At 41.6% G+C, this 22,406-nt stretch overlaps 1 protein-coding gene across 6 annotated transcripts in view; it reads right to left on the bottom strand.

The window, feature by feature from the left end:
- LOC103529960 (core histone macro-H2A.1) overlaps window positions 1-18,658 on the bottom strand; it is a 45,126-nt gene extending 26,468 nt beyond the window's left edge. For 4 of the 6 annotated variants that reach the window (XM_030459012.1, XM_030459015.1, XM_030459013.1 and 1 more), the window contains exons 1-2: window positions 18,489-18,623; window positions 9,136-9,336 (exon numbers count right to left, since the gene is read on the bottom strand). In XM_030459012.1, coding sequence (XP_030314872.1) covers window positions 9,136-9,307 — 172 coding nt within the window. In that variant the 5' untranslated portion in view covers window positions 9,308-9,336; window positions 18,489-18,623. Of the gene's footprint in view, window positions 1-4,399; window positions 4,548-9,135; window positions 9,337-18,488 lie in introns of those variants that run through there. The other 2 variants (XM_030459016.1, XM_030459017.1) reach the window with 2 other exon arrangements.
- Window positions 18,659-22,406: the final 3,748 nt, after the last annotated feature.

The raw sequence follows: 22,406 nt of genomic DNA, 5'->3' as shown, positions 1-22,406 counted from the left end.
CATTTCCCCCCTAGAGAATAATTACACCACCACCACTCAGGCAAAAGGCAACAAGACAAACTTTATGGAACTACAGAACACCAAAATCTCTGTTTTCTTTAAATGAGGAAAATATACAAGTTATTCAATATTATAAGCTTTTGAAGGTGTAATTCTTCAGTTGTTACTTAGTGAAACCTTAGGCTAATATGAATACCCTTTAATGGTACCTATATGACACTATATTTGGACAACTGACGTTTTCTGTGGTTTTGAACAATTTGAAACAAAAAAAGCAAAGCAACAGGTATTGCTTTAGATGCAGATATAAAACAACTCAGTGAAACAGCTGTGAGAAGAAGCAGGAAAGAAAAAAATTATGTAGGAACACCATGTCAGCAAGTAATATATTCAAGAATATACAAGAAAAGGGATAGAGGCCTTAAACATCTGACTACAACACAAACATCAATTTGATTTACAAGACATCGTTACAATTAATATTTTTCCTCTTTTCAGTCATCATTAAAAGGGGAAGTGAAAGTCCTGGAAGTTAAGATTTTAAGAGAAAATTTCTTAACTTCAAGCTAGTTCTCATTCATACACATTGAAAAAGTCCTTTGTAATATTTAGAACTAGGCAAAAGGATATGGGTAGTGAGAACTGTTCTAAGCCTGTTCTCACTACTTGAACCAAAACCACTTTTCTTCTGCTGAGGTTTTTAAATGTTGAGTTAAATATTTTAAAGGAGAAAAGAAACCAGGTTGTATATTTCTGCACTTAGGCCTGAGATAAGACCACAGGAAAAGCTGCTCTAAAGGCACTTCCTATTCAAACACAACCAAAAAGTTTGAGAAGTTCCCAGAAACCTCATCCTGCAGCAAGCTTTTAGGGTGAGTTCCTCATCCTCTACTTGCAGAGACTCTGACCTCTGCTTCTCTCTTGGACATCCCACCAAGTTCCCAGTTTCAGTATTTGCATTTCCCTGTTTCCCAGTGGTACTGCTCTGCCTCCAGTACCCTTGCTTGGTATTGTGCAATACTTGTAAATTTTGGACCAAGAACTCAACACAAGGTTAAAATGAAGCAAATTACTATCAGACTGAAACAAAGCAGACACAGTAGCAACTGCTGACCTGGATGGAAACAAAACCAAAGGCATTCTACCACTTGGAGAGAACCCTCAAGTTCATTCTTCCTAATGTTCAAACAAAATATTTTTTGTCAATAATATATAATGCTCCTTTAAAGCCTATATGACAATGCATTGCAAGCTAGACCAGGTTCTAAATACTCAATTTAATCTGAATTTAATCTGGTTTGAGCTCATCCCAAAAATGTTATTTGGTTTTTTTTTTTTGGTCTTGGGTTTTTTTGGGTGGTGTGGTTTTCTTTTTTTTGGTTTTTTTGTTTGGTTGGTTGGTTGGTTTGGGGTTTTTTTCAGTTTACACCTCAAGCTAAAACACTGTTGTTCCATTGAATCCCTTTGTTCACGTTCTCTTCAGGGAGATGAAGTCATTGCTTTGAAAATTAACAACCTCTTAACAACTAACAGGTGATATGTTGACACAAGGCCAATTTCTGAACACACAAATTCCACCAGGAACAAGTCAGGGGGTTCTAAAAAAAGAAAAATCTGAAGCCTCTCAGCAAAAGAAAATTGAAAACAATATCCAGAAATCAAAGAAAAATGAATGTTGATACAATTTCATTGAGAAAATATGCATTTGCTACAAAGCCAACTACATGACAAGGAGTCTGCTTATTGTACTTTAAATTAATCATCTGTCCATCACTATTCTATTGACTTCAGAATAATTTTACACTATTCCAGAAGGTTTTAACCCAATCAACTTCAATCAACCAAGACTGTTAAGAGTTTCCTGCATTCTTCTCTCTCTGTATTTCATTCAAGTCCCTCTGGAATCTGCAGTTGCAAGAGTGAAGGGAGAATCATTTAACAGCATTTTCCCTCTTACACATTTCAATAAAACAGCTCTCAATCTTGGTTCAAAGTCATGGAAATCTGATGCAGTGAAAATCAATTCAAGAAATTTAACTGATTTGACCAAACCTCAACTCTCAGCAGGGCAATCCTTCTCTTAGGATGTGATAAAAAATCCAAACCTTTCAGTCTTTAGTGCCTGAGCTGTATCAAAACTAGGCCCCTTGCAGCAGAAACTGTTAACTTTGCCAAGTTATTGTAAGTTTTGTATGTCTGCAAGTCAGATGACAGACTGATGTTTACATAAAACTCAAATTCAGACCACAAAACCCACTTCCACTTAGAGCATTCTGATCTGACTCACACTTCTTTTAAGTTCTTCTATACACTTTAATACCATCCTTTCTTTTCTTTTTTTAATAGTGTGATCCAATGGTATTTAGCTTCCTATTTTTGTTATTTTTTTTTTAAATTTCTTGGTTCACTATTAATCTGTTACAGGTATGAGAGTTCACTTTTCAGGGAGACCTGAAAGTCAAATTAATCTCCAATATTACTTATTATAACACTCACACCCTGAGTACTAATTTTAAAAGACAGAGCCCATTTCTTCTCCACTGACTTCAGGATCAAACTCAAACCCAACTTTTCCAGTGGAGTTTCCTCTACGTAGCAGTTTATACTTTACTGTTTCTCCTAACAGTTTACATATGTTTTAGAAATGCACTCAAACATGATTAATATAACTACTGCCAGACCTTACTTGATCAAATGCAGCACGTAGGTTTGCTCTGGTTGTTAGGAGTGCAGGAGACCACTCGTGTCTTCAGACTTGGTCCTAGATCAGTCTTTGTCCTTTGTAGACAATTGTTAGGAGCTTGTATTTATAAACTTTAAAGAAGTTTCCAATTATCTACTGCAACTTAGTCAATATTAACTACATCAGTAACATAATAAAAAGAGGAGACAACTTCAAATTGAAATTTTGGATTTTATTGAAGTGACTCTAAAGTCTGTGCTTGACAGGGGAAATGGGCCAGTGCATCAAGGGGGTGTGTGCCCATGTAGTGTCATAAGGCAGAGGAGAAAAAGGTGCTTTTTGTTCTACACTTGACTTAAATTCCACTCTGCACAGGAAAGGGTGACACCAACATTACACTGAATAGCAGTTTATAGTACAAGTCATTACTTTGTTGCAGCTTAACCAAACAAATAGATGTAATGACTACCATACAAAAAAGCACTTTATTCTAAGATTTATATAAAACTAAAATTTAAGTCTTCTAGGGAGAAAATAATTCAGTGACCATGATGTAAAACACCAAACCAGTCCAGCCCAGTATTTTGTACATTATCTGCATATAACAGCTCACAATGCAAATTCTGATGCATATTTACCCCTCCGGGGCTATATTGGCATATCAGCAGACACAGTCAGGGCTTCTCTTATGAGAAAATTATTTCACTTGTACCATTTCTCAGCAAACCTGACCTCTGTAGCTTCAATAACACATTAGAACCCTATCTGGGTAAAGTAATTCTGTAACAGCTTTTGTAACTCAGCATTCCACTAAAGTTTATGGCATTACAAGTGAGGACAAGCACCTAGGTAAGTGTTTACAAGGCTGGAGCCAAGGAAGGCCTTATCACTGAAGGAAAACCCTTCATTTATATAGATTTTGAGCAGATTGAGCCATGCATTTAAAAGCTCAGAGGAAGGTTGCTCATTCAATTGATAACAATGCAAAGTTTTAAGTGTACAGAGGCTCTTCTTACAAGTACAGCGAGTTTGGATTGTAACAGTCTCACTTCTGGTAAGACAATGCCACAAGTCTTCTGTCAAAGAGGAATGTTACCAAGGAGCTTTGCTAGGACCTTATTTTCAGAATGTCTCTGCTTATGAGGCTGCTGCCATAAAGAACCCTGCTGTATTTTAGGTCCAGTATTAATCCATATTAAAAATACACTGGATCTGAAGAGGTAGTTTCAGGCTTGCTCAAGTAAGCCATGGGTCCCACAAGCCCCTAAATTATTTTCAACTTCTTTTATGACACCATATGTGATACAACACTGTAACAGGGATTACTGCTTCTAAAGCTGCCTACTTAAATAGAAGAAATGTATCTTGCTAGTGAATCCATGTTTCAACAGTATCAAAAAAATACTGTCAATTAATTATCTTCTAAAATTTCATTACTTCTTATGGACCCATTATTTATGGTATACTCAGAATGCCTGGAACTTAAATCTGCTTTTAACATAATGCATTTTTTACTGTGGACCTCTGAGCTCCCCTCTGCTTCCAAGCAGAAGTCCAGCAGTACATCTGCTTTGACAAACAGGGCAAATCCTTGTTTTCCTCTGTGAACCCGTAAAAATCTTCAGCAGCAAGCAGAACACACGGGGTGAACAGCAGTTCAAGTTGATCAGCTTGCACATTGGAAAGTGAGCATCTGAAGTGAGCAGTTAAACTTACTGCATTCAGGAAGGGCTTTCATTTTGCAGCCAATCAGCAGCTGGCTTAAGAAAGTTTTCCACATCGAAAATTAATCAAGATGAAAATGCAACGAACTGAGCTCCAGCACATGAACCTCCATTAAGGGATTCTGGTGACATCAGAAAGCCTGGAAACAAAAACTCAGGTAAGCACCAGAATGCCTCAGATGCAATTCTAACCCTGGCATTAAAAAGGTGCTTATTTTACATTGTAACAAAATACATGATCAACAATACACGAAGGGCAATAAAAATCCAGTTGAGAAAAAAAAAAAATTCTAATGGAGAAAACAGACATTTAACATTTTCTCCAGTCTTACTTCAGAACCATGTACAGAACAAATATAAATCAAAGTCTCATTTCTTCTGTATTCCTGTTCTCCTGCTGTTTTATAAACTTCTCCTTCTCCTCATTTGCTATGACATTTTGTCAATTGAAAATTATTTACAACGTAGAGAAGACGATGGGGGGCAAGGGGAGCAGAAATCACTTGCAGGCCTGGTGCTTGCTGCCTTTAAATATGCCCAAGAGATTTCTGCTTTTTAAGGGCAAAGCAGTGTCTTGTTCACTTAGCAGCAAAGTCTGGACTATACTGCAACTTGTGGGAGCTATTCATCTGAAGGGAACATAATCTGATCACATCTATGGCTGGATCACTTCTGACAAATAAAAACCATACAACTTCATCTGAGAGGCTGCAATGCCCCAAATTTAGTCTGTGTCCATCCTTTCAACTGGCCTAATACAAACATCAACATAAACTGATACTGATGGACTCCTTTGCAGAGAAAATATGGAGTGGATTGTAGTTTTCTGAAGTACACGTTAGGGAAGATAAACAGGCAATGAGCCACTGTAAAGTGCTGCAACAAGGAAAGAAGACAAAGGGAATTATTAGTGCTGAACTTCTTGCCAGCTTACAGTGGTTGATAATGCTTAAAATTAGTTCAGCAGCATAAGCAGAAATTAATCAAATATTCTGACTGCTCCCTGCAATAATCAGCAATGCATGAGCTGCTTCTGAAAAGGAAAATTAAAGCTTCTCAGCATCCATGCTATTCCTCCAGAGCAAAGGAAGGAAGTATATCCACTTGCTTCAATATGGGTAAAACTCACAGGTACCTCCTGCACATGAGCCAACAAACACACACTTGCATCCTAACCACAGTGGACATTATACATCATTTTCTTAGTTGAAAAGCAGGAAAGAATAAGCAGGTGGTAGCACAAAAAAAATTAAACTACATATGCTGGGTGTGTTGAATTATTTTTTAATATTACTTGTGGGTAAACAAGAACATTTAGTAAATATGAGAAGAATCCTTGCTGTCCAACCTGCTTACATGTCAAGTATAATGAAATGCAAGATAAGGAAAAACGTTTCATTAGCTGAAGACCACAAGATAAATTATACAGCTAATAATGCACTAGTTTTATTACTATTAATTTTAAAGTTACTATAACAGACAACACAGGGAAGAAGTACTCCAGCCAGCCCCTGTAGAGGAAGCTGTCAGAAGCCAAGAGACTGAAAAACAGCACAGCAAAGGTGGATGGTTTTTAGTACACAGCAACTGGAGCAGCCAGACTAAACCAGTGCATGATCCTGCTAGTAGAGCTGTGCCCTGTATAAACATGCTAATAAAAGACATGAAAACAACATAAATATAGTTTCAAAAAGCACTTTGTTGTGCACAGGCTGGAGAAGAGCTTATATTACAAACTGGGCCCATGGACTACAAGGAATTCTAGGATGTGTATTTTCAGTTTCAGATGAGTATCTGCACATATGTGGTAACTCTAAGGTAACCTTCAAAGTGCAAAGCAGATAAAGTTGTAACTACAGATGGATCCAGAACAGAACTCCAAGTCTGAGCAGCTGGAAGCATTATGGAAATTTAAATCTCAAATTGAACCAAATCAAAATCCCAGATCTGAGCATATTATGGGCTAGCTCCAGATTTACATCAGAGCTGAACTTTAGCAAAGGCAAGCAAAGTTATAGCACTTCATCTTCTAAAGGATACAAGTCAGTGACATATTCATACACACATGAACTGGTTTTCAAACCTTAGTTGGTTCCTTTCTGCTAGGTCATAACTCTGTCATTTCCCCTCCTAGTCCTTTCTGAAGCTCTTCTTTTGTACAGCTGCTTTTCATAGTTTACGTTCTCCCTGCACAAAATTGTTTTTTTGATTTAGCCAATTTATTAGCATGCACTCCACATGATCTCCTTCCTATTATGTCACGTTCCTCCTTTTTTTTGTTTTAAATACTTGAAATGTTTTGACTTAGTCTCAAATCATGGGCTAATTTGAGTATCTTTAAAAACACTCCTGGAGAGAAGTCAGGATTTCTCTGGTTTTTTTGAAGTAATAACTGTCAAGAGGTAACAGGAACACAAACCATAAAACTCCAAGCATCCCATTTCAAGGAAGTGTTTCTGAATTATACTGAAAAAGATGAATGAAGAAAACATACTGAGCATTAAAGCTAAAAAATTACACCATATAGTGTGAAAAGCTTACCAAAAGAAAAGAGGAAGCCCCTTCTGCACCAACCTACAAATCATACCATTATCACTAACTCAGCAAGGACAAAAATCAGTATCTGTGCTTTTGAGATGCATCTACTTATAAGAATGCAAGAAAACCCTGAGATACAGGACATTGGAACTATCTACCTAGCTTCATAGGAGGGGAAAACAAAACAAAGAAACAGCTTAAAATATTTAAAGGGAGGAAAAAAAAGGTCCCCTTAGCTCTGCTTCCCCTTTTTCTTTTTCCTGAAGAAGCCATATATGAAGTTTTTGCCTTTTTTTTGTTCATCTCCTCAGTTTCCCAGGATGCACAGCAGTTAAAGAACCATCTTTATTTCCCCAAATTACTCTTAGCTGCCTAAATCATCAGTGCCTCAGTAAACACTTTGAATCAAAGTTAACCAAAAACATGTGCTGCTCATTAGCAGTGCCATAAGCTCACCTGTATTGTTCCAATTCTTTAAAAGGGCAGCATTCAAAGCACCCTTCACCCTAAGAAACATTTTATTTGAGTTGTTATTGCTGTAACCAGGAACCTAGCTGAAGGAAATGTTAATTTTTAAGGCCATATATGAAGTTTAAAAGCATTCTTTTAAAGAAAAGGCACGAATAAAGAAAACTACAAATACAAGCAGATGAAGGGGGGGGAAAAAAAAGGATATTTGATGGTTGAAAATATTCAATCATGTAATATGAATACCTTACAGAAAGCAAGCACTCTATAAATTACTCTTAGTGTTACCAATATTCATTGTTAAGGGAGAAAAACTTCACAAAAATAAAAATAAAATCAACATATTTCTGTTCTTCAATTCCAATACCCATTACAAGGTGCATCTAAAATTCTCTTCAGAGTCAGGTCACTTTTTAAAATATTCTCAAAAAAGCTAAACCACAGGTTTTGCTACTTAGTGCTTAAGACAAAGAAAGAATTAAGTGCATCTCCTTCACAGAGACTAAGTGCATCCTTACACTACTGGCCCTTGAAACACTTGCATCTGCTGCAACCAGAACAGACACAAGCAGATGCACTGCAGAAAGAAACATTGCTATGAGAAATGAGATCCAACTCAAGCTTTTCCTTAGTCCTGCCAGGAGAATCTGTCTCCAGACACCAATCCATCAAGCATGTGCTTTTTGCTAGATCCCACAGCACAGGTATATGCTTGTAAGTGGACCTGACCATGAGAATGTGACCTAGCTGATGTTTTATTCTTCTCCATTTAAAAAAAAAAAAAAAAGTTATTTTAAGCAAACCAATATTGTGAAAATCCCACATGTTTATGCTATCACAGTTGGGGTTGATTTTTCATTAGAAAACTACTTTTGTAATCTTGTTTGTGGGGTAAGCTTGCACTGTTTTAAAGTCTCGTTTGAGAGAACTGCTGTGTAGAGATCTTTACTTGCATGTGTAGCTGTGTAAGTCTTTGGGCAAAACATTTTCTTCCTTTAAAGATTCTTCCTAAATGGAGGAAAAATAATACCTTTATCCTGACCTGACTGTACCTTCTTGGAGGACAATTATTTAAGGTGTTTTCTTTGTAATGTGATGAGAAAAACAGGGAAATGACTACAAATGTAAGCAAATAAGCCATGTTGATTCAGGGCAGATGAACAGAGTGTGCATTTATACACAGACCAAGCCAAACAAATTGCAAACAGCATATGTGGTCTCAAAATTAATCTGTAAATTGAATAAAAATGTTTAAACAATGCTGTAAGCAATCTCAGCCCTGTGTAAACACTGAGAAACTCTCTATTGAAAAGGAATGTATATGCTTAACAGACAATTATAACCCAAACAAAGGCATCAAGCACAAAATTGGAGCAGACAGGACTGCAACTCTGATTGCCCAGCCCCATACACCCCAACTTAATAGAAATCTTCTGACTGCCCACGTGGAAGAGGAGTGTTTCCAACAGGTCAAAGCAAATCCAGTGTAGGAATGCACAAAACCCACCAAAGCTGTGAGGCAGAAGTAGAGGTACCTTGATTTCAGTTAGATGAGTGATCAGCACTTCAACTATAACTTTTTTACTCATCTATAAACCAGAGGCTCCTTCTTGTATTTTTCATTCTGCTTTTTGGTTTTTTGTTTTTTTTTTTTCCCTATGCAAATTCAGTTTATTTCATAACTTTCACTGCTGCTATTTCACATTGTTAAATAAAACCTACCAGTCAGATATTCCAGTACAGCAGCCATGTAGACTGGAGCACCAACACCAATTCTGTACTTTGGGTGGCCTTTCTTGATGTAACGGAGCATTCTTCCAACAGGGAATATGACCCCAGCCTTCGCAGAGCGGGAAGTCTTGGTTGACTTCTTCTTTCCACCCCTGCTGGACATTTTGTCTGTATTGGGTCTGGAACAGCACTCTACACATCAAGGAAAACAAAACAAAACAAAAAAGTTATGGATAAGGGCTGATGCTATAGAACTGTATTCTGAATTTCAAGATAAATCAGTATTTTCAAGTAGGCAATGCATTAGGGTGCCCAAAAGATACAGTTCCCTTTTTAGGGTATACACAACAAGAACTTAAAATCATTTTCCACAGAATGTTTACTTGCTGTTGTAATCTTGACATACTTTTACACAGTAAAGATAGAGAGTCAGAGAAATTATTTCATTTAATTCTGCTCTGGGATTCCTTTTTTGAAATTCCTAGCAGATTAAACCTGGTACCACTAATGTAACAAAGTGTGCTAACCACCTAATGAAAACCAGAGCTTCTGCATTAAAGCAGAGGATGCTTTCTGCAAGTAGACTGAGATCATAGATTCAGAGAAAGTTAGAGGTTGGAAGGGACCTTGAAAGATCATCCAGTCCAACCCCCCTTCCAGAGCAGGGTCACCTACAGGAGAACACGTAGGAATGTATCCAGGCAGGTTTTGAATGTCTCCTGAGAAGGAGACTCCCCAGCCCCCTGAAAAGGAGACTCCTCAACCCTGGAGAAGGAGACTCCTCAACCCCCTGAGAAGGAGACTCCCCAACCCCTGAGAAGGAGACTCCCCAACCTCCTGAGAAGGCGACTCCCAACCCCTTGAGAAGGAGACTCCCCAGCCCCCTGAGAAGGAGACTCCCCAGCCCCCTGAGAAGGAGACTCCCCAGCCCCCTGGGCAGCCTCTGCCAGGGTTGTGTCACCCTCAACAGCAAAACCATTTTTGTGTTAACGCAGAACCTCCTGTGCTGAAGTTTATATCCATTGCCTCTTGTCCTGTCCTTGGGCATAACTAAGAGGAGTCTGGCACCATCCTCCTGGCTCTCTCCCTTTATGTATTTATAAACATTAATAACCCTCTGCTCCCTGGGAAAAACTCCTGATTTGGCAATTGAACAACAGTGGTTGAATCAAATTAATGGGTGGAACAGCCCTATGTTCTCAACTAGGACAAACTGCATCCACAAGAAGTTTCATAAAGTCTATTCACCTTCCTTAAAGAAATAGATCTTCAAGCACATGTGACTTTATGGAGCACAGGCCTATGCATGGCTAAGTGCATCTCCTGTACACTAAATGTTCTATTTTTACAAAGATCTGAAATGATCCACCTGAGATTTGAACATACCACAAAGAAGCAATCTCCACATCAGAGGCTGTACCACATCAACCTGGCCTCTAGGAATCTGACAAACTCCTATCTGCCACCTTTCCTTATCGTAACAGTGGTCTAAAAACCCAGCAGCTATCTGACAACTGTATTGCAGTTCATGTCAGTGAAGAAAACCACTGTTGATACAGCTGTCAAACATATTATTTTCTCTCTTTGATTTCTGCTCAGGCTGCAAATAGAAGCTGACAAATCCAAAGAGGTGGAGGGTTTGCAGGCTCTTGAGGTATCTGAAGGTTTAGGCAATGCACTGGGTTTTTGAATTGGACTTGGAAGGAGAGAGTCCTCTTCTCTTTCTCCTGCATGTCTGCACTCTAGGGAAACCAGTGATACACATACTGCCCTGCATCCTGCTTCTTCCTTGCTGCACCAATCCTACCCAAAACAAATGAAAATTCCCTTGTGTGTTTATATACTCCACAATGAAACCTCTTTAAACTGTTTTCCCCTCACACCAGCTCTTTGCTCCCCTTTCTGTTTTATTTTGATTTACTCTCATTCTGTCTTTATGAACCTGTTATACATCCGAGTCCACAACAATTAAGTGAGCTCAGAATTAGGCAAAACTGGTTCACTTGCCCCACTTCTAAGTTTTGCAACTTCTGCTCTGTGCTGACATGTCCTGCAGTCTTTAAATTTCAGTGAGTCACTGTGATTCAGACTACATGGCTATGAAATGAGCACTGCTCAGGGTAACTAAAGAAATGCCAGTATCAAATATTTCTTCTTTTCTACTTCCACGCTCCACTCATCAAAGAGCCCAGGTTTGCATAACACATGAAGTAAAATACATGCAACAGGCTTACTGCTTGTTAAAGGTACACAAAATTATCCCATCTTAGTAGCTCTGATGAAAGTCACACAGTATTTATGAAATCTGCCAAAACCAGACAGGAATCTTTGGAAGGGGCTCTTCCTTTCCTCTGCTGTGAACTCAGCTTAGTAACAATTATTATTCTGCAAAGAAGAGGACAAGAGTCAACTTTCTTGCCTTGAGAAAATGCCTAACTGGAGCTCATAACTGATTTCAAAAACCTATTTAATTGCATTTTGTCATCTACTCAGTTCTGTCTTTGTTAGCAGAAAGGCTGGGTGTGGCTCAGAGTTGGCAATGGACTTTTTGCCAGGAATTATTGTCATAGTTCATAATCCATTTTCATCAATATTGCACATTTTTAATCTCACAAATATTAAAAAAATACATGGAACCAAACACCTGGGAAAGCAGGCATGGGAAATACCTGTGCTTCTGGTTTCCTTCATAATACTTTTGTTTTGTAACTGGTAGGTGAATTATGAAAAATATAATTTTCCTGCAAGACTTAAATAGCAAACTTCCATCGATCACTGAGCTTCTAGGTTAGTTGGAAGATATGAAAACCCTTCTTACTTTAGGATTTTTCTGTTTTTTCCTTTGGAAGAGTAGCATCTAGCCATCAGCTGCTCTAACATTTGGATCAAGGCATGAGAAAAGCATGAAGCAATACTGAATTACTGCCAGAAATGCTTTGAAGAAGCTGGCACAAACACAGCTCACCCAAATTAAAAACCCAAATGGAAGACACACATGGATGGCCACGCTGTAGTTGGCAACAGAAGAGATGAGATGAGAGGGCACTGCCCCTTCATTTTTAGTTCCCAGACAATAACTATTCATAGAGAAGGGAGGTTCCTTCATATGTGGAAACAAATGGACACTGTATCACTGTCTGTGGACACACAGCATCTACCCAAAGCAATGCTACGTCTGTTGTTAATGTATTGTCAATTGCATTGGTCATGCTAAATCAAACCCCCTTAGATCACCCTCCAGCAAAACTTTGCTCTTAAGTTTCCAAGCTCTTTTATCTGGTGTTGAGAAGACATTCTTCCCTTTAACATAACATTTCCTATTTAATACTGTCCAAGCTCCCTGTCTGCAGCTAACACCTACCTGTATATGGAATGACATATTCTTAGAATCATAGAATTGGCTGGGTTGGAAGGGACCTCAGAGATCATCAAGTCCAACCCTTGAACCACCATTGTGGTTGCTAGACCATGGCACTGAGTGCCACATCCAGTCTCTTTTGAAATATCTCCAGACACGGAGAATCCACTACTTCCCTGGGCAGCCCATTCCAATGCCTGATCACCCTCTCCATAAAGAAATTCTTTCTAATCTCTAACCTAAATTTCCCCTGGCACAACTTAAGACCCTGCCCTCTTGTCTTGTTGAAAGTTGTCTGGGAAAAGAGCCCAACCCCCCCCTGGCTCCAACCTCCTTTCAGGGAGTTGTAGAGAGTGATGAGGTCTCCCCTGAGCCTCCTCTTCTCCAGCCTCAACACCCCCAGCTCCCTCAGCCTCTCCTCACAGGGTCTGTGCTCGAGTCCCTTCACCAGCCTGGTTGCCCTCCTTTGGACCTGCTCCAGGACCTCAATCTCCTTCCTGAACTGAGGGGCTCAGAACTGGACACAGGACTCGAGGTGTGGCCTCACCACTTGTTTTATCACTTCTGCAAATTCTAGAGGTTAATTTTGTCTTTCATACTCCTGATCACATTTTTCCCATTAATACTTAGGATGACCATGGACCTATTTTGACAATTAACCTGATCCTCTCATACTGTACATTAAAGAGCTAAACTAGCTGCAAGTTTATTTGTGAGGAAAAACTTTGCCTGAATCAGAAAGGTGAGGGCTTGAATATTCAACAAAGCAAGAACTTCTGGAACTTTTACTATTTCAGGTAAAACATTATGAAGGTGAGTTTCAGAGCTTCTGCCTCAAGGATTCTGTTCCTACATTGTAGTGAACCACCCCCTCTTTATGTGTTGGGAGTGGAGGAAGGGAAATTCCAGTCAAGTTTCAAGTACCACTTTTGATTTTGTCAATCATGTAATTTGGAAGGAGAAAACCAGAGCCTAACATGGCAGACTTCTTTTGGGCTCAAATCAGGATCACTACTTTGCAGAACCTGCTGTCCTGCCTTTGAGTTGTGGGACACCCCAAGGATCTCTCATCATCTCCCCTCTACTTTTAGTTGTCCACAGCAACAGAGAAGGGAAAGAGACAGGAGATTTAACTTGCAACAGCCACCCAAAAAAAAAAAAAAAACCCCAAACCAAACAAAATCTGAAGTTAAATGTAAAAAGCACAGCAACAAATCAAAAACCAAAGGAAACTGGGTGTCTTACGTGTTCTCAAATGCTTTATCTCTGTAACACCAGAACCTCTGGAATGCTGCCAACATTAATGAACCAGAGCTGTCTGCTGAGTCACTGCTAACCAGCAGAGGAGGGAGGAAACCAAAGGGAATCTTACCACATGCACCATAGTTCAGGCAAGATTTGAGCAAGATAAAAAAAAAAAAAAATCACAGTCAATGGAGCAGTCTTTCCTTTGTTTCCCCTCTTCAGCCTTTGCAATGGAATTACTGAGAACTTTTTCCAAAGACACTGCAAAATCTTCAAAGATTTGGCAATAAAATGGCTTCATGTCAGTGTGACAGTTCAAAAAATGATCCCTGTGATAATCAGGGGATATCACTGAGGAGTCAACTTGGATAATTCCACCTTTGGCTCCAACTCAAATTTAAAGCTACATTCTCCAGTGGCTCTGCTGTGCTTGGACACAGATCACCCTCCTTGCAGAATTTAGCACCTCATTCATAGCCTTTTGAAAACCCCTTGAAGACTGCAGCAAGAGTCATACTGCTTTCTGACATGACAAAATTCACAGAAATGAGAATTTGATGGTATTAGCTTGGCTCAGAGCAAAGACTTGAGCTAAAAGGCTCCTCTGCTGTCAAGTCTGTGCAAGCCAGAAACACAGTTTCTAAGAAACAAGATAGTATTAAGGTGAAGCAATGAAATCAGCATAATTAACAGTCTTGTGTTTTGCATTGGCTGTAGTAATGCTGGTTGGCTGTACATTCCTGTGAGAAGATAGAGCACTAAACCACTCTTTCCAGCACCACCTTCCTAAAATGCACATTGCCATCTGTTTTTCTGAAAGGTTTAGCATCACACAATGCTGAAAGTAAAACCTGCACGATCTGGTAAAAAGGTAGCTAATTTCCAAACACCACTACTTCATTAGCCCAGTCAATTTGACATTTTCATCAAACAGTAGCAACAAACCAAACCCACCTGCCTTGTTCTCAGGCACCAATTCTTAATTTCTTAACAACTGGCACTGAATGCTACTGCTGCAAGAATGGGACTGCTCTGACCATGGATTTACATTGGTGTATTAAGTGCACTTAGAAAACAGATGATGAAATTTACATCTACATGGTCATATAAGTGTAGTGGAATGCAGGAGACCATTACCACAACAGGATAAACACTAAGATTTAGTAACTGTTTCATTTTTTCGAACAAAGACTAAGCCTGAAAGTTCATTTTTGTATCACAAGGGATTAACCACAATGCTATTTTGTTCCCATTATTTCAAAAGATTAACAACGTAAGTGCTGCCACTCTCGCTTAAATCTATTTATGTAATAGAATAATAGCCACTCACTGAACTCTTTTTGAAAAGGTGCATTTGAATTTGCTTTGACAACTAACTTGATCTGTTCTTGGCTAATCAGAAGCCAGTCTGGCATATTTATAAGATGCACTGCTTAGGGAGTTGGTATAAAATGGTCCCTAATAATGCTCACCTAGCACAACAGCATCTCAGTCTGTGACAGTCTCTTTCTAGGTGAGACAGTAATAAAAGAAGAGCTAATCACTCACTTATCCTTTGATCTGGTGTGATTTCAAGTTTTAGCTCAAATGTTTTATTGAAGTAGTAACTCTTTGTGGTCTGAAACAGACAGAGGAGTGAAATGAACTGTGAAACAGAACTAGATTATTTCTCATCTGGGAAGGTAGCATCATACATATATTTATTTTCCCTTGGAAAATTAGACAGCATTCCTCATCTACGAATGCCTAACAGATGTACTTCCTACTGCAGATCAGTAAGATTAAAATTCCCAGAGTGGTAACATAAAGGATGGGAAAAAGAAGAACAACACTTTCACAAAATCTGTGTGCAAAACAAAGAACTGCTGCACAATTGTACTCAACTGTCAAAAGTCCCTCCCTCCCACAATGGGTCTGAAAACCCAAACCAAATATCTCCTTAATGCCCAAACCTCCACTATGAGTAGTATGGAGAGTATGACACCAGTTTTAGCCCAGTTTTAGCTGGGCATCCTGCCACCAATAGTTAGGAAAATGTAAATACAATTGTCTTCCCTGACCACTGCTGGGACTGCTAGCACGAAATCAAGTCCATTTCTGCATTATAGCTTTTTGTATAGGAGGTAGGAGGCATAAAATTGGTAAAGGACTGGACCATTTATTAAATTCTATGGTCAGGAAAAAAAGCTGTTTTAAAGAACATTTTGAAAACTTCTTTACCCCTTGCATTTCTGGAAGAAAGGAAAACCACCAAGAATTCCCATGGATGCTTCCAAGGCAAAAATCAGATGCAGAATGAAATTTAAGATAGATGCTGATGCTACACTGCTGGGGGAAGGGAGCCCAAGAACTCAACCAGTGAGAGGCCACGAATGGCATGATTCTACAATCATCCTTTTGGAGCAAGGACCAGGAGCTGAATACTGCCCATCTTCTCTTTGGGATGGGTCTGGGTAAGGCACTATAAACACCTTCATGTGTCTGAAGCCTCTTTCTCTGACAAATAAGTAAGCTTTGCACTCTTCCCACAAACACTGCATGTTTCTTTTTCCTTTTTACTTCAAAGAAGCACTAAGTTGACAAAACCTAATGCTCAATACTCCCTCTCCCAGGGGTGGCTCTCTCTGGAGATGCTTTTTTCCTCTCGAGGCATCAGTTCTGGATTCCTGCTCCTTTATCTCATTCCTTATCTTATTCCTGCTCCTTCATAATCTTCCTTGGGCAGGACTGCCTTTCATGTAGAATGGACAACAGGTCTTGATCCTGGTTTATAAGAGCTGTAGAAAAATACTTCTGAATCCCTTTGAGAGCACAAGATTTTGACAGTTCTTCAGGAAAGTGACCAGATCACCTATCTTATCAAGAGAATATGTTTTACCAAAGCTCACTGCTGTATACTGGAATTTTACCTGCAGAACCAGGCAACTCACTAGGGCAAAACTAAACATCCTGATTTCTTTCAAGACTTATTTTGCACTGGTGGATTTTTCTTTTTGATAATGCTGATCTATTAAATAAGCAGTGTTTAAACACTCTTCATATATTGTTGTCATTAGGCCAAATTCTAAGCCACAACTGATCTAAGAGGTAGTAGTAAGATTAATCTACACTGTCAACATTTGGCTTGACTGGCTTTCAGGACTAATGCCTTACACACAAAGAAACAAAGTTACCCCTTAGGAGCACAGAAGGCCAAGAAGATTTCATTGTGAAATGACACAAAACACAGCAAAATAACCTGCAACCATTACTAAGTAAACAAAAATCTAATTCCTTTACTTAAGAACACTTTATAGAAATATAACCCCCACAACACATTGCAGTTTTCTAAGGACCATGTTATACAAAGTCTCTTCTATTCAATTCCATTAAAATTGATTCTTCAAAGCAACTGTAACTGTCTTGTTCACAACTAAATCTTTTAACTCTTGGTTGTTCCCAAGAACCTGAGTTCTGCTTTAATTGCTCACTTGCTCCTTAGCTCATTTATTTCTTCTGCTCTTAGGAATGGGGGAAGCAGTGGATCTGCAAAGTTCCCTACAGACCTGTTGCTAAGTGACAGCCACACAGTCCTGGGGAAAAAAATGGATGTGAATTTCTATGGTCAAGAGATAAATAACAGGACTCATCTAAATGTATTCCAACCAGCCTCCTTCCATCAACATAAACAAAGCAACCTCAGTTTTACACCAGCCTATTTGCAGAGGAGCTGTTTCCAAGTGGCGGCTTCAGATACAAATTCTGCAACTTTTAAAGATGAGAGATGAAACAAAAGGATTATAGGAAGATGCAAGTTACAGAAACAGTTTGCTCGCCTTGCTGCCTCCTACAGGCACAAACACATCAGCCTTGGGTCTAAACCCAGGTGCTCCTGTGCTCTACCTTGTGCCGGGTCTGAGGAACCCGCATTCACCTGCGTCTTGCAGTACTCGCAGTCCCCCGTGAGGAACTCCCACACCCAGAGCCAGTCCGTATAGGTTGCTCAAACCCTGCAGGCAGACATATTGCAGCCTAGACAAGAAGTGACAGTTCTCAAAGAATAAAGAAAGAGCCCCGTTTCTAGCTGAACATTTATTTATAACACTCTACGAAGCCTTTCTTTTTGGTTAAAAAAAAAAATAAATTAAAAAAATTTTAAAAAAGGTTTTGTGGGTTTTTGGGTTTTTTAAAATTAAGTCGTTCACACGTAGCAGGTAACTTTTATGCCTCGGTTTCTTCATCCCAAAGCGAACCACGCTGGCAACACGTCCCGCTGCGTTTCCCTTGCTCTTTTCGCAGTCTCTCCGGATTATCTTCTCCTGCCCGGTGACCCGCGGCGGGACAGAGCAGGAGCCGGGCAGTGCGCATGAAGGCGGAGAGAGACGTGAGGAACGGCGGCTCCACACCCCCGGTTTCTCCGCGGCAGCCGGCTGGGAGCGGGGGAGCCCCCGGGACCCCTCGCAGCCCCCAGCCCCGCCACCCCCCGCCGCCACCATTTCCCCGGGAGCGGGGACCTCCCGCCAATCACCCCAGGCACAACGAGAACAGACAGAACACACAAACGGCCCGAAGCGGCCCGCCCTCCCGCTACCCGGTTTATCCTCAGGGAAATGCTGAGATGGAGGAGCGGGCACCACCATTCCCTCAGAGCCCACCTTAGCCGCTTCGGGGGCCGCCGAGCCGGTGCCACCCCACCGCGGTAGAGCCCCTCAGCGACCCCTCGCCCCTCCTCCCTTCCTCGCACCTCACGGCAGTGACTTACAGCGCGGCCTCCGGCGGCAATATGTGGGCCGGCGGCGGCCCCGGTTCCCGCTCCCGGTTCCCGGTTCCCGCTCCCGGTTCCCGCTCCGGCTCCCGCTGCCTCCGCTCCGCCCGCGGGGCCACCGGGAACGGCTGCACGGGCTCACCGCGAGCTCCCACAATGCCCCGCGCGCCCCCGCGTCACATCCCTCCCCCCCTCCCTCGTTTTCCCGCCGGGCTCCGCCCCTCACGGACGCGGTTGGGGGCGCCGCTGCCTCACGCACCCTCAGGGGTCGGTGCCGTTCGTCCCGCGTTCCCCGGGGGTTCTCCCCTCAGTGCTCCCCCCACCCTCATCTGCAGCCGCCACCTCGGACGGCCCCAAAATGGGGCGTGCAGCCCCCTCAGCCCCGTCCCTGCGCGGGGCTGGGCCTTGGCGCTGGGCTCCTCTCCACAGCTGCTGCCGGCCCTGCCTTCTGGCCAGGCCATTGTGTACGAACGCGTTCGCTTCGCAGTCTTCAGCGGCGAGGACAAAGCGGAGGGATTACGGCTGTGTTCCCCTCCCCCCCCCCCAAAAAACGCCAAAACCCACCCAAATTTAAGTTTCTTGGCCGGAGGAGGAAGAGGAGTGATGGGGGTGTTACTGCTGGTTGTGGGGTGCGCAAGCGCTCTTTCTGCTTTCGTGGTGCTGTACAAAGATGGCTTGCTGCCATTTTATAAAGGCCCCAGATGGAGCTTTTGGAGGAGTTTCGGCATGGGAGATGTGGATGTCCTTGAGTGCACCTTGTGAGGTTGCTGCTGGCCCCCGTCTGTGTCCAGACAACAAACAGAGGGTGCACCCCCTCTCCTTCACTACTTTGCCCACCAGCTGCCTGTGGAAGAGGGCAGCAGCCAGAGAGCGTCTTGGCCGCAGGACACCCAAGTCATAACACATTGGCTCTGCATTTAGAACAGCGGGACTGGAGGCAGTGGGAGTTCTGAACGTGATGGAAAACTGACTTGCTAATATTCCCAGCCCCTTCTGCTGCTCCTACCTGAAGAGAGTGTCCTCTTGCTCCAGAGCCCAAAGCAGGATGCCAGCCCAGAGCATCTTTCCCGCTGTTCCTTGCTGCTCTTTTTTGGCCAGAGCCACAGCAGGTGACATTGGAACAGGGGTGTAATGTTGCTACTGCTAGCTGCAGTAGAGGCAAGTTGCACTGGTAGAGGCAAAGAGTTTCTCCAGCACTCCTTATTTTGCTCAGTATCATCACATGTTCATAGTACTTTTGTTAAATGAAAGACAAAGCAGAAAGGAAGAAAATTGTTTAAAGGAAAAATGAAAAATGGGAACTGGGGACAGCCTGTAGGAAGCTTGTGGCTGGTCTGAGAAACATGCCTTCAAATAGTGTTCCTGAAATAAGGGATGAGAAGATGTGGCACAGACAGGGCTGTATGCAGTGCACGTGGCCTACAGAAGCAGTATGATGTGCAGTTCCACTGGCCAAGCTCAGGTATTACAGCTGTGATGTTCTGATCCACACAGAAGGCCAGGTTTGGTTTGCTTTTTAGTACAGCTGATCTCCTCTGTGTCTCCCAAGACATCTCTCATTACGTTCCTCTGCAGCACACCTTGTGCAACCTTGGCCAGTGCTAATTGGAACCCAAATGCTGCTCAAACACAGTTTTGCCTAACAAAGACTCCCTGCTAAGTAAAGTGCCCTAAAGTGCCCTGATTGCCCTTAGCCCAGGGGTATGGATACAGTACTTGCTAGGCCATCTGCTATGGCTCATCTTACACAGCTGAGGACAAGCTCTTCTTTCCATGTGTTCCCATCCACACACACCATCTCCCTCCCACCTCCTTCTCCTCCTCTGTGTTCATAGCTATAGCTCTGCTCCTTTTTCCCTTGCTGTTGGTGCTACCCACACAGTAACCCTTCCCTGTGCTGTGCTGAGCACCAAGCAGAACTTGTCCTCCACTGCTTAGCTCTTCCCACTCCATTTTACTGTCACCCACACAAGCTTTATTAAAACAAAACAAACCAAAACAACCAAACAAAAAAACCCAACCAAAACCCCAAAAACCCCAAATACCTGTGCTGACACAAGGAGCTGCAAGGGCCCATGTGGAATTTCAACAACCCACAACCTCCTCTAATGGGGTTGATTCAAGGTTACAAGGTGAGGAAGCTGACCTGCAAAAGCATATAGAAGGAATTATCTGGCAAACCAGTGTAAGTGGCTTTCTCTGCTCTTCTGCTATTAATTTTGTCCATTTTTAAAGGGAAGTCCCTTGATAGGGGGCTTTCCAAAGCACAATTTGTGAGAATTTTTGGAGTGAGAGCTGCATGAGTTTGCAGAGGGCCTGAACGTTTTGTCCTTGGAATAGGATGTTAGCATGGAGACTGCTGTTGATCATTTTAATGTTACCACTGGTTGGCTCACCTCCCATCACAACACAGATTTATCATACCGAACATCTCCTGAGTCTGTGAAGAGCCCCCCTTTAGAGAGCACACATTGTGTCACAAATGTCTAGGAGGGAGCTTTGCTACTAAAGTTTGTGAAACTGCACTACATAAATTACCTCACTAAAATAAACCCTGGCTTAGATTTTATTTCCTTTGCCAGTTTAGTGATGTATTTATTTACATATAGAATGATAAAAAGCACCCTTCCAGAGCTCCACTGTCTTTATGATTAATATAAACAGTTCATATCCTTACATTCTTGTATTCTTACTTCATTTTGACACACTGACTCTGTAATCAATTTTGGCAACCCCGAGGGACAATTTGCAGAAGGCAGTTCAGAGTGACTGGGAGTGTAAACACTTGTTTATGCAGCATAGGTGATAGAGAGGGAAGTATCACTGAGGGAGAGGGGCAGGGCAGTGTGGGAAGGGTTGTGGCTGCTGATAATCCTCTTAAATTTAGCGTTTTGACTTTAGGGTACCTATCTTATTACTGAATGTATCACCTCACTTGTCATTAGTGTTTATTTGTTCCTCTGAATTTACTGGGTATTCAGAACACACGTCCTCAGTTTGCTGAGCCACCTCTTCAGGATGTGGTGTGCCCAGCCAGCAGGTCCCTGCTGTTTTCCTTCCATCTTCATGTGGGCAAAAGAAAATACAGATTCCTCAGACACAACCTGCTTCTCTGAAGGGGCTATCTGAACCTCCTTCAGTTTAGTCTCCTCCCATTTTGCAGACCAGTCCACACTTCAGTTAATTCCTTACAGTTGGGTATCAATCCCATTTCCACCTATTGACACTGCTGCATTCTCCATCTGATGGGCACAGTGACCATGGTACCAAATCCCATAAATGCTCATCAGGCTCCTAACATGACCCACAGACCCATGAACTGTCCCAGCAGAGTATTGACTATGATTTCCAGAAGGCTGACACTGTCCTTCCTGCAGAATGCTGTAATCCACCCTGGTTGTACCTCACAACAGTACTTGAATGTCTGTGGGACAAGTATTTATTTCACTTTGCTCTGGTTTCCAGACACCATAAAGATATGCAGCTTCCATGTTGTTCAAAGTTATCTCATCAAGATCAGGAGTTTGTGTAAGTGAGATCACCACAAAGTGATGCTGGAACCATGGTGGGTTTTCATACCTGTTTTGTGCAGGCTTAGAGCCCTTGATCTTGATGATCCCTTTTTGTCTTCATTATCTAGACAAACAGAGAGCTGCACTTTGGTTTCCAGCACACTTCAGAAATGACAGCTGGCTTTGTTGAAGTGAGCTGCTGTTTTATGCTCAGCCATTATGAACCACTGGTGAACAGAATTAATTCCATTTCCAGATAGTTGCTCTTTCCTTTGACATCCTAGTCATGAGAATTGTGAAGATATTCCCCTTCTCCTGAACAGGGAAAACACTTACTTGATGTTTTCAGGGCACTGTGGACTCTATATTATTGCCAAGGGTGTTGTTTTATAGGAAAAATGCC

The sequence above is a fragment of the Calypte anna genome, chromosome 13 (assembly GCF_003957555.1).
Source record: "Calypte anna isolate BGI_N300 chromosome 13, bCalAnn1_v1.p, whole genome shotgun sequence".
NCBI classification, from domain to species: domain Eukaryota; kingdom Metazoa; phylum Chordata; class Aves; order Apodiformes; family Trochilidae; genus Calypte; species Calypte anna.
This window is presented reverse-complemented; position numbering and strand designations above follow the sequence as displayed.